We start from the raw sequence: 12,509 nt of genomic DNA, 5'->3' as shown, positions 1-12,509 counted from the left end.
TTTCTCGTGTGCACAAGATACATGTCAAAAAAATAAATTAAATAAATAAAAATTATAAACATTTTATTTCTATTTTTATGACTTTATGAAAAGTTTCTCGTGCGCACGAGATACATGTCTAAAAAATAATTAAAAATGATAAACATTTTATTTCTATTTTTATAACTTTATGAAAAGTTTCTCATGCGCACGAGATACATGTCTAAAAAATAAATACAAATTATAAAAATGTTATTTTTATTTTTATGACTTTATAAAAAGTTTCTCGTGCGCACGAGATACATGTAAAAAAATAAAAAAAAATAAATAAAAAATTATAAACATTTTATTTCTATTTTTATGACTTTATGAAAAGTTTCTCGTGCGCACGAGATACATGTCTAAAAAATAAATACAAATTATAAAAATGTTATTTTTATTTTTACGACTTTATAAAAAGTTTCTCGTGCGCACGAGATACATGTCTAAAAAATAAATAAAATAAATAAAAATTATAAAAATGTTATTTTTATGACTCTATAAAAAGTTTCTCGTGCGCACGAGATACATGTCAAAAAAATAAACAAAATAAATAAAAATTATAAAAATGTTATTTTTATTTTTATGACTTTATAAAAAGTTTCTCGTGCGCACGAGATACATGTCTAAAAAATAAATAAAATAAATAAAAATTATAAACATTTTATTTCTATAACTTTATGAAAAGTTTCTCGTGCGCACGAGATACATGTCTAAAAAATAAATAAAATAAATAAAAATTATAAAAATTTTATTTTTATGACTTTATAAAACGTTTCTCGTGCGCACGAGATACATGTCTAAAAAATAATTAAAATAAATAAAAATTATAAAAATGTTATTTTTATGACTTTATAAAAAGTTTCTCGTGCGCACGAGATACATGTCTAAAAAATAAATAAAATAAATAAAAATTATGAAAAATGTATTTTTATGACTTTATAAAAAGTTTCTCGTGCGCACGAGATACATGTCTAAAAAATAAATAAAAATTATAAAAATGTTATTATTTTCATGACTTTATAAAAAGTTTCTCGTGCGCACGAGATACATGTCTAAAAAATAAATAAAATAAATAAAAATTATGAAAAATGTATTTTTATGACTTTATAAAAAGTTTCTCATGCGCACGAGATACATGTCTAAAAAATAAATAAAATAAATAAAAATTATAAAAATGTTATTATTTTCATGACTTTATAAAAAGTTTCTCGTGCGCACGAGATACATGTCTAAAAAATAAATAAAAATTATAAAAATGTTATTTTTATGACTTTATAAAAAGTTTCTCGTGCGCACGAGATACATGTCTAAAAAATAAATAAAATAAATAAAAATTATAAAAAAATTATTTTTATTTTTATGACTTAATAAAAAGTTTCTCGTGCGCACGAGATACATGTCTAAAAAATAAATAAAATAAATAAAAATTATAAAAATGTTATTTTTATTTTTATGACTTTATAAAAAGTTTCTCGTGCGCACGAGATACATGTCTAAAAAATAAATAAAAATTATAAAAATTGTATTTTTATTTTTATGACTTAATAAAAAGTTTCTTGTGCACACGAGATACATGTCTAAAAAATAAATAAAATAAATAAAAATTATAAAACATTTATTTTTATGACTTTATAAAAAGTTTCTCGTGCGCACGAGATACATGTCTAAAAAATAAATAAAATAAATAAAAATTATAAAAATGTTATTTTTATTTTTATGACTTTATAAAAAGTTTCTCGTGCGCACGAGATACATGTCTAAAAAATAAATAAAAATTATAAGAATTGTATTTTTATTTTTATGACTTAATAAAAAGTTTCTCGTGCGCACGAGATACATGTCTAAAAAATAAATAAAATAAATAAAAATTATAAAACATTTATTTTTATGACTTTATAAAAAGTTTCTCGTGCGCACGAGATACATGTCTAAAAAATAAATAAAATAAATAAAAATGTTATTATTTTCATGACTTTATAAAAAGTTTCTCGTGCGCACGAGATACATGTCTAAAAAATAAATAAAATAAATAAAAATTATAAAAATGTTATTTTTATTTTTATGACTTTATAAAAAGTTTCTCGTGCGCACGAGATACATGTCTAAAAAATAAATAAAAATTAAAAACATTTTATTTCTATTTTTATAACTTTATGAAAAGTTTCTCGTGCGCACGAGACACATGTCTAAAAAAAAAAAAAAAAATCAAATAAAAAATTATAAAAAAATGAAATTCCCCCATGTCCCTTTAGTGGCTCCGTAAATAGCGGATGAGGTTTGTCTTCTTTTTTTTTTGCCTCCTTTTTACATTTTCAGAGATATTATCTGAAGATGATGATGTCACTGGTTCTGTCGTTCTATATTACACATCAATTGGCCACCTGAGAATGGAACACTACTGTAATTGGATACGTTAAAATTAGAGATGTCCGATAATGGCTTTTTTTGCCGATATCCGATATTCCGATATTGTCCAACTTTTAATTACCGATTCCGATATCAACCGATACCAATATATACAGTCGTGGAATTAACACATTATTATGCCTAATTTTGTTGTGATGCCCCGCTGGATGCATTAAACAATGTAATCCGATATTAACCGATACCGTAATGTAATATGATTCAGATATCAACCGATACCGATATATACAGTCGTGGAATTAACACATTATTATGCCTAATTTTGTTGTGATGCCCCGCTGGATGCATTAAACAATGTAACAAGGTTTTCCAAAATAAATCAACTCAAGTTATGGAAAAAAATGCCAACATGGCACTGCCATATTTATTATTGAAGTCACAAAGTGCATTTTTTTTTTTTAACATGCCTCAAAACAGCAGCTTGGAATTTGGGACATGCTCTCCCTGAGAGAGCATGAGGAGGTTGAGGTGGGCGGGGTTTTAGGTAGGGGGTTGCGGGGGGTGTATATTGTAGCGTGCCAGAAGAGTTAGTGCTGCAAGGGTTTCTGGGTATTTGTTCTGTTGTGTTTATGTTGTGTTACGGTGCGGATGTTCTCCCGAAAATGTGTTTGTCATTCTTGTTTGGTGTGGGTTCACAGTGTGGCGCATATTTGTAACAGTGTTAAAGTTGTTTATATGGCCACCCTCGGTGTGACCTGTATGGCTGTTGACCAAGTATGCCTTGCATTCACTTGTGTGTGTGTGTGTGAAAAGCCGTAGATATTATGTGATTGGACTGGCACGCAAAGGCAGTGCCTTTAAGGTTTATTGGCGCTCTGTACTTCTCCCTACGTCCGTGTGCACAGCGGCGTTTTAAAAAGTCATAAATTTTACTTTTTGAAACCGATACCGATAATTTTGAAAAAGATACCGATAATTTTGAAACCGATACCGATAATTTTGAAACCGATACTGATAATTTCCGATATTACATTTTAAAGCATTTATCGGCCGATATCGGACTGCCGATATTATCAGACATCTCTAGGTAAAATCAAAAGATTTGGAATATTCCTACACATGGCCATTCATTTATGAAATAAAAAAGAACCCGCATGCCCCCCCCCCTTTTTTATTCCTTCCCAAAGCCCCGCCCACCTTTATACTGAGGGGGCGGGGGGAAAAACAGCTTTATACAAAAGAAATTTAAAAAAAGAAACATCACAGGTCACAACACAAAAGTCCCATCCATGATCGCAGCATTTGGCTCCCCCCTGCCGTTGCCATGGCAACGCGCACCATACGAACACACGCTTTTGGCATGCGTGTTCAACACGCCAAGGCCGGTCCGTCTGGTACAACTTGACGAAACGGACCGGAGCGTTGTGGCGTGCGTTTGCCGTCTGAGTGTACGCCGATCTCCAATTCCCTACCGTCTAAATGTGGCCGTTTTTCCAAAGGAAGTTTTGAATGGCGGCATTCCTGCGTGTGCCTGCAGATGCTCGCACTGCACGGGGGTCAAACCCAGGTGTGCCTAATAAACTGGCGAGCAAGTGTGGGGGAGGGGAGCGGTTAAAATGTGTTTCTATTGCGTGGCGTTTTTTTTTACGAGTCGTTCGAACGGGTGTCCGACTGTACAGAGAAGGGCCGAGGGAGGACAGGGTCAGTCGTGGATGACGATGGGGCCTCGCATCCTCAGGCTGGGGTGCGGATGCGGGGGCCCCAGTACCAGCCCCTGGGGCACCCCCTGGGAGGCCCTGCGGAGGGTGATCTGCTCGCAGGGCTGCCGACAAGCGTGCCTGAGCTGGGAACGCGACAGCATCCGTCTGGCCCTCCTGCGGTGTGGACACAGGACAGGAAGTGGGTCGATAAAAACAGAAATGTTTTTTTTTCTTCACTGGTGGGTTTTTTTTTTTTTTTTGACAGCTTAAAAAAAATATTACATTCCCCTCGGTGAATTTTCCGAGGTTTTCTGGTAGTTACCACCATGCACCACCGGAGGCAACAGTGAGCACTGAGCCACAAAATAACCCATATTGCATTTTCCAAATATGGGCTGGACTTCCTGTCACAAAGCCCCGCCCCCCGTGTCACCTTCACAGTGGTTTTTGTGACTGTGAGCAATTTGACTTGTGTGCTTTTACTCTGAAGGCCTGGCTTTTTACGAGACAATTTTAGTATTGGTTTTATATTTATTTATTTTTTGTTTTTATTCAGTCATTAGTGGAGCTAAGGATATTTGAGTATTGTTTTTGATATTGTTGTGCAGCACTATGGAAACATGTTTGTTGTTTAAATGTGCTATATAAATAAAGTGGATTGGATTGGATTAGTATTGTAAATTGAGCGACTTGTGAGACAGCACCCTCTGCTGGATCTGCAGGAGCGCTGCAGATAGTGCCATCCGTGCACTTTAATTTTTTTTATTTTTTCCCCACCCCCAAAAAAAGAAGAAATCTGCAAAACCCACAAATATCTACGTTGATCAATAAAAACACAAGAACGAGCGTGTTGCCGGGCAGAATTCGCAGGCAGTGCGTAAAAATATCGGTTTAAAAGAGCGCCGACTGCAGCAGTCAAGTCAGACTCTTCGACTGGTTGATGTTTTTTTCTTTTTTTAAGCCAATTTGCTTCTTTTTTCTTTTTTCCACCTCTTTGGCCGTGACCTCTCACTCCCATCTCTCTCGGCTGTGGCTGACGGCGTTCCTCACCACACTGAGAGAGAATGAAGGAGAGAGGGAGAAAGAGACGGAGGAGGAGACAAACCAGACGTTGGCGTCGTTAGCGAGGCGGCTCTTCTCCCCTCACAACCATCAGCATCTTGTATTTTCTCACACTCGCCTGTATATCCTCCCGATAACCTGCGTCCTCTGCAGTGGACATTTGTGTTTGCTCGATTTCTTTTGTCAGAGTTCATAATGACGGATTAAAAAAAAAAAAATCAGCTTCGTTATGCAAAACACAAACGTCCACTGCAGAGGACGCTGGTTCTCAAGAGGATGTACAGTGAGAGAGAGAGCATGTGTGTGTTTGTGTGTGTGTGTGTGTTGTATTTCTACCCTTCTTGAGACATCAACAAGGAAAAGTACCTTTCATATGAGGACCCCCGCTGGTCAACATATGAAATAACAAGATTGTGTAAAAATTTTAAGTGCTCCCCCTCTGGCCAACATATGAAATAATAAGTGTGTGTAAAAATTTGAAGTGCTCACCCTCTGGCCTACATATGTAATAACAAGTGTGTGTAAAAATTTTAAGTGATCCCCCTCTGGCCAACATATGTAATAACAAGTGTGTGTAAACATTTTAAGTTCTCCCGCTCTGGCCAATATATGTAATAACAAGTGTGTGTAAGAAATTTGAAGTGCTCCCCCTCTGGCCAATATATGTAATAACAAGTGTGTGTAAAAATGTGAAGTTTTCCCCCTCTGGCCAATATATGTAATAACAAGTGTGTGTAAGCATTTGAAGTGCTCCGCCCTCTGGCCAACATATGTAATAACAATTGTCTGTAAACATTTGAAGTGCTCCCCCTCTGGCTAACATATGTAATAACAAGTGTGTGTAAACATTTGAAGTGCTCCCCCTCTGGCCAACATATGTAATAACAAGTGTGTGTAAAAATGTGAAGTTTTCCCCCTCTGGCCAATATATGTAATAACAAGTGTGTGTAAGCATTTGAAGTGCTCCGCCCTCTGGCCAACATATGTAATAACAATTTTCTGTAAACATTTGAAGTGCTCCCCCTCTGGCTAACATATGTAATAACAAGTGTGTGTAAACATTTGAAGTGCTCCCCCTCTGGCCAACATATGTAATAACAAGTGTGTGTAAAAATTTTGAGTTCTCCCCCTCTGGCCAGTATATGTAACAACAAGTGTGTGTAAGAAATTTGAAGTGCTCCCCCTCTGGCCAACATATGTAATAACAAGTGTGTGTAAAAATTTGAAGTTCTCCCCCTCTGGCCAACATATGTAATAACAAGTGTGTGTAAAAATTTTGAGTTCTCCCCCTCTGGCCAATATATGTAATAACAAGTGTGTGTAAACATTTGAAGTGCTCCCCCTCTGGTCAACATATGTAATAACAAGTGTGTGTAAAAATGTTAAGTTCTCCCGCTCTGGCCAATATATGTAATAACAAGTGTGTGTAAGAAATTTGAAGTGCTCCCCCTCTGGCCAACATATGTAATAAGTGTGTGTAAAAATGTGAAGTTTTCCCCCTCTGGCCAATATATGTAATAACAAGTGTGTGTAAGCATTTGAAGTGCTCCGCCCTCTGGCCAACATATGTAATAACAATTGTCTGTAAACATTTCAAGTGCTCCCCCTCTGGCTAACATATGTAATAACAAGTGTGTGTAAACATTTGAAGTGCTCCCCCTCTGGCCAACATATGTAATAACAAGTGTGTGTAAAAATTTTGAGTTCTCCCCCTCTGGCCAGTATATGTAACAACAAGTGTGTGTAAGAAATTTGAAGTGCTCCCCCTCTGGCCAACATATGTAATAACAAGTGTGTGTAAAAATTTGAAGTTCTCCCCCTCTGGCCAACATATGTAATAACAAGTGTGTGTAAGCATTTGAAGTGCTCCGCCCTCTGGCCAACATATGTAATAACAAGTGTGTGTAAACATTTGAAGTGCTCCCCCTCTGGCCAACATATGTAATAACAAGTGTGTGTAAAAATTTTGAGTTCTCCCCCTCTGGCCAATATATGTAATAACAAGTGTGTGTAAACATTTGAAGTGCTCCCCCTCTGGTCAACATATGTAATAACAAGTGTGTGTAAAAATGTTAAGTTCTCCCGCTCTGGCCAATATATGTAATAACAAGTGTGTGTAAGAAATTTGAAGTGCTCCCCCTCTGGCCAACATATGTAATAAGTGTGTGTAAAAATGTGAAGTTTTCCCCCTCTGGCCAATATATGTAATAACAAGTGTGTGTAAGCATTTGAAGTGCTCCGCCCTCTGGCCAACATATGTAATAACAATTGTCTGTAAACATTTCAAGTGCTCCCCCTCTGGCTAACATATGTAATAACAAGTGTGTGTAAACATTTGAAGTGCTCCCCCTCTGGCCAACATATGTAATAACAAGTGTGTGTAAAAATTTTGAGTTCTCCCCCTCTGGCCAGTATATGTAACAACAAGTGTGTGTAAGAAATTTGAAGTGCTCCCCCTCTGGCCAACATATGTAATAACAAGTGTGTGTAAAAATTTGAAGTTCTCCCCCTCTGGCCAACATATGTAATAACAAGTGTGTGTAAGCATTTGAAGTGCTCCGCCCTCTGGCCAACATATGTAATAACAAGTGTGTGTAAACATTTGAAGTGCTCCCCCTCTGGCCAACATATGTAATAACAAGTGTGTGTAAAAATTTTGAGTTCTCCCCCTCTGGCCAATATATGTAATAACAAGTGTGTGTAAACATTTGAAGTGCTCCCCCTCTGGTCAACATATGTAATAACAAGTGTGTGTAAAAATGTTAAGTTCTCCCGCTCTGGCCAATATATGTAATAACAAGTGTGTGTAAGAAATTTGAAGTGCTCCCCCTCTGGCCAACATATGTAATAAGTGTGTGTAAAAATGTGAAGTTTTCCCCCTCTGGCCAATATATGTAATAACAAGTGTGTGTAAGCATTTGAAGTGCTCCGCCCTCTGGCCAACATATGTAATAACAAGTGTGTGTAAAAATTTGAAGTGCTCCCCCTCTGGCTAACATATGTAATAACAAGTGTGTGTAAAAATTTGAAGTGCTCCCCCTCTGGCCAACATATGTAATAACAAGTGTGTGTAAAAATGTGAAGTTTTCCCCCTCTGGCCAATATATGTAATAACAAGTGTGTGTAAGCATTTGAAGTGCTCCGCCCTCTGGCCAACATATGTAATAACAATTGTCTGTAAACATTTGAAGTGCTCCCCCTCTGGTCAACATATGTAATAACAAGTGATGTGTAAAAATTTGAAGTGCTCCCCCTCTGGCCAACATATGTAATAACAAGTGTGTGTAAACATTTGAAGTGCTCCCCCCTTTGGCCAAGGTATGTAATAACAAGTGTGTGTAAAAATGTGAAGTTCTCCCCCTCTGGCCAACATATGTAATAACAAGTGTGTGTAAGTGAATTAGTGAATTATATTTATATAGCGCTTTTCTCTAGTGACTCAAAGCGCTTTACATAGTGAAAACCCAATATTTAAGTTACATTTAAACCAGTGTGGGTGGCACTGGGAGCAGGTGGGTAAAGTGTCTTGCCCAAGGACACAACGGCAGTGACTAGAATGGCGGAAGCGGGGATCGAACCTGCAACCCTCAGGTTGATGGCACGGCCACTCTACCAACCGAGCTATACCGCCCCGTAAGAAATTGAAATGCGCCCCCTTTTGCCAAAATTGATGGAAAAAAAATGACTAAATATGTATATGGAGACATACTGTAATAACGAAGTAAATAATGAAGATTAAAAACCAATTACAAACAAAAAATTCAAAAAAAATAAAAATAACTTAAAGAGTGCCTTTTTTATATTTGCATAGTATGTATATATTATTAATGTTGTAAATACACATCTTTATATATCTAGAAAGGGTGGTCCTAAAGAGGTGAGCATTTTTCAAAGGGCTCAAGAAGGTATAAAATCCAAGAACGTGTGTGTGAGTGTGTGTGTGTTCTGGCAATGCTTACTTAATGGGGACATCGCTCTGTTTACAGAGTCACCTTTAGGTGACCTCTGACGGTATGGGGACAAAAAAAACAGGTCCCCTGAAGGGAAACCTTTTTAAATGATAGTCAGATCCATTCTGAAGATGCCTACGTGATTTTTAAGCTTTGGCCCATAAAACATGTTTACTGAAAAGTAAACATTTTAAACTTTTTTTTAAATGTATTTTTTCTTTTTTTTTTTAAAATGGTCCTCAGTAGTCACGTACAAATTTGTGTGAATTATGCAAAATTATTTAAATTTGGTCCCCATGAACCATATTAACTCTTTTTTCCCCAGGGTCCCCAGTAAGAATGATCAGCACATTACTTCATCAACCCAGAGATTTAAAGACGTGTATGAGCTAACTGGGCAGTGGACATTTTACCTCTTTTTTTTATGCCTCCACAACCTGTAGAAAGGGTCATGATCAAAAACTTGGTCCCCATTCCAAATGATAACCAGTATGTGTGTGTGTGTGTGTGTGTGCCTGCCTCACACACACACACACACACACACACACACACACACACACACACACACACACACACACACACACACACACACACACACACACACACACACACACACACACAGATATAACTATCCTCATTAGAACTAGCGTTCTCTGCAGTGGACGTTTGTGTTTGGTCGATTTTTTTTGGTCAGCGTTGCAAATTTTGGTAAAAAAAACAAAACCTCTGTTACGCAAAACGCAAACGTCCATTGCAGTAAACGCTGGTTGTCAGGAGGTTATAATTTGAGTATGTGTGTGTGTCTGTGTGTGTGTGTGTGTGTGTGTGTGTGTGTGTGTGTGTGTGTGTGCACTTCCCTCACACACACATGCATATCGATCCTCTTTAGAACCAGCGCCCTCTGCAGTGGACGTTTGTGTTTGATTGATTTTTTTGGTGAGCGTTGCAAATTTTGGTTAAAAAAAAATAGCCCTGTTATGCAGAACGCAAACGTCCACTACAGTGGACGCTGGTTTTTAACAAAATATATTAGAGTACATGTGTGTGAACCTCCCTCACACGAATACACACACATAAGTATAACCGGAGAACATGCGTCTTCTGCAGTGGACATTTGTATTTGGCCCTGTTACGCAAAGCGTAAATGTCCACTGCAGAGGACGATGGTTTTCAAAAGGATGTACACATTCTGTGTTTGTACCTCCCTCACGCACACACACACACTGGCATATCCTCCTGGGAACCAGCATCCACTGCAGTGGACATTTGTTGTGATTGGGCTTTTTCCTCTTGACAGGGTTACAAATTGTTGCAAAAAAACAAAAAACAAACATCCACTAGAGAGGGCACTGTGTCTGGAACATATACCTGCAATGGACCTTTCTTTTTGGTGTATTTATTATATGCAAAATACAACTGTCCACTACAGTGGAATTTGTATTTTATTTATTTTTTGGGGGCGGGGTCAATTTTGTTTCTTCAGTGCAGTTTTGCATCACACACACACACACACACACACACACACACACACACACACACACACACACACACACACACACACACACACACACACTCCTGTATTTGTTCTTGAGACCTGAGAGAAATGCCTACCTATTTAGGACCACCCTTTCTAGATATATAAAGATGTGTATTTACAACATTAATAATATATACATACTATGCAAATATAAAAAAGGTAAGCTTTTAGTTATTTTTTAAAATTTATTTATTTTTTTGTTTGTAATTGGTTTTTAATCTTCATTATTTACTTCATTATTACAGTCTTTATATACATATTTAGTAATTATTACAGTCTTTATATACATATTTAGTAATTTTTTTAAATCAATTTTGGCAAAGGGGGGCGCATTTCAATTTCTTACACACACTTGTTATTTCATATGTTGGCCAGAGGGGACAAACTTAACATTTTTACACACACTTGTTATTACATATGTTGGCCAGAGGGGGCGAACTGAACATTTTTACACATACTTGTTATTACATATGTTGGCCAGAGGGGGAGAACTTCACATTTTTACACACACTTGTTATTACATATGTTGGCCAGAGGGGGAGAACTTCACATTTTTACACACACTTGTTATTACATATGTTGGCCAGAGGGGGTGAACTTAACATTTTGACACACACTTGTTATTACATATGTTGGCCAGAGGGGGAGAACTTAACATTTTGACACACACTTGTTATTACATATATTGGCCAGAGGGGGCAAACTTAACATTTTTACACACACTTGTTATTACATATGTTGACCAGAGGGGGAGAACTTCACATTTTTACACACACTTGTTATTACATATGTTGGCCAGAGGGGGCGAACTTAACATTTTGACACACACTTGTTATTACATATGTTGGCCAGAGGGGGAGAACTTAACATTTTGACACACACTTGTTATTACATATATTGGCCAGAGGGGGCAAACTTCACATTTTTACACACACTTGTTATTACATATGTTGACCAGAGGGGGGAGAACTTCAAATTTTTACACACACTTGTTATTACATATGTTGGCCAGAGGGACAGCACTTCAAATTTTTACACACACTTGTTATTTCATATGTTGACCAGAGGGGGGAGCACTTCAAATTTTTTACAAACACTTGTTATTACATATGTTGACCAGTGAGGGTCCTCATATGAAAGGTACTTTTCCGTGTTGATGTCTCAAGAAGGGTAGAAATACAACACACACACACACACACACACACACACACACACACACACACACACACACACACACACACACACACACACACACACACACACACACACACACACACACACACACACACACACACACACACACACACAGGTACATGCTGCTGAGAACGTGTTGTGTCCTCCACAGTGGCTGTTTGTTCTTAGTCAGCAATACAAATATGGATAAAAATGCAAAATACAACTATCCGCTACAATGGGCTTTTTTTTTTTTTTTTTTTGAGGAGTCAATTTCTTTTGCCAGTGTTTCAAAAATCAGGTATAAAAATAAGAGCTGTTATGCGAAACACAAACGTCCACTGTAGAGGGCGCTAGATCACAGGAGGACATACTAGTGTGTGCTTGCCCTCCCTCCCTCACGCACACAAACACGCACAGCGATGGATCCATACGAGGCCGAGCGCCGCTTAATGTCCTAAAGACATTTCTACCCATGGACCCAGCAGCGCAGTGCAGTTAGCGGTGCTAATTTTAACGGCGGCGGCAGGGCTGCTTGGACGGCGGCTGTGAGGACTCGGTGCTTTGCTTGATTTAGACGCTGGCCTAATGAAAACACATGGCTCTCTCGCACAAACACGCTGCATCAATAATCAGCAATAAGGACAAATATTCTAGTTTTACTGGCAACCAATCAAGTGAAGTTGAATTGTGGTTCACTTC

The 12,509-nt window shown here is 37.3% G+C and overlaps 1 protein-coding gene across 1 annotated transcript in view; it reads right to left on the bottom strand.

Annotated features, from left to right (window-relative positions):
* Positions 1–2,649: 2,649 nt before the first annotated feature.
* Positions 2,650–12,509, bottom strand: part of mta3 (metastasis associated 1 family, member 3) — an 85,540-nt gene continuing 75,680 nt past the window's right edge. The window contains exon 19 of the mRNA XM_061931778.2: positions 2,650–4,259. Coding sequence (XP_061787762.1) covers positions 4,088–4,259 — 172 coding nt within the window. The 3' untranslated portion in view covers positions 2,650–4,087. The remainder of the gene's footprint in view (positions 4,260–12,509) is intronic.

Source organism: Nerophis lumbriciformis, linkage group LG39 (genome assembly GCF_033978685.3).
Source record: "Nerophis lumbriciformis linkage group LG39, RoL_Nlum_v2.1, whole genome shotgun sequence".
In the NCBI taxonomy this organism is placed as follows: Eukaryota; Metazoa; Chordata; class Actinopteri; order Syngnathiformes; family Syngnathidae; genus Nerophis; species Nerophis lumbriciformis.
Note: the sequence above shows the minus strand (reverse complement) of the source record. Positions and strands in the feature narration are given on the sequence as shown.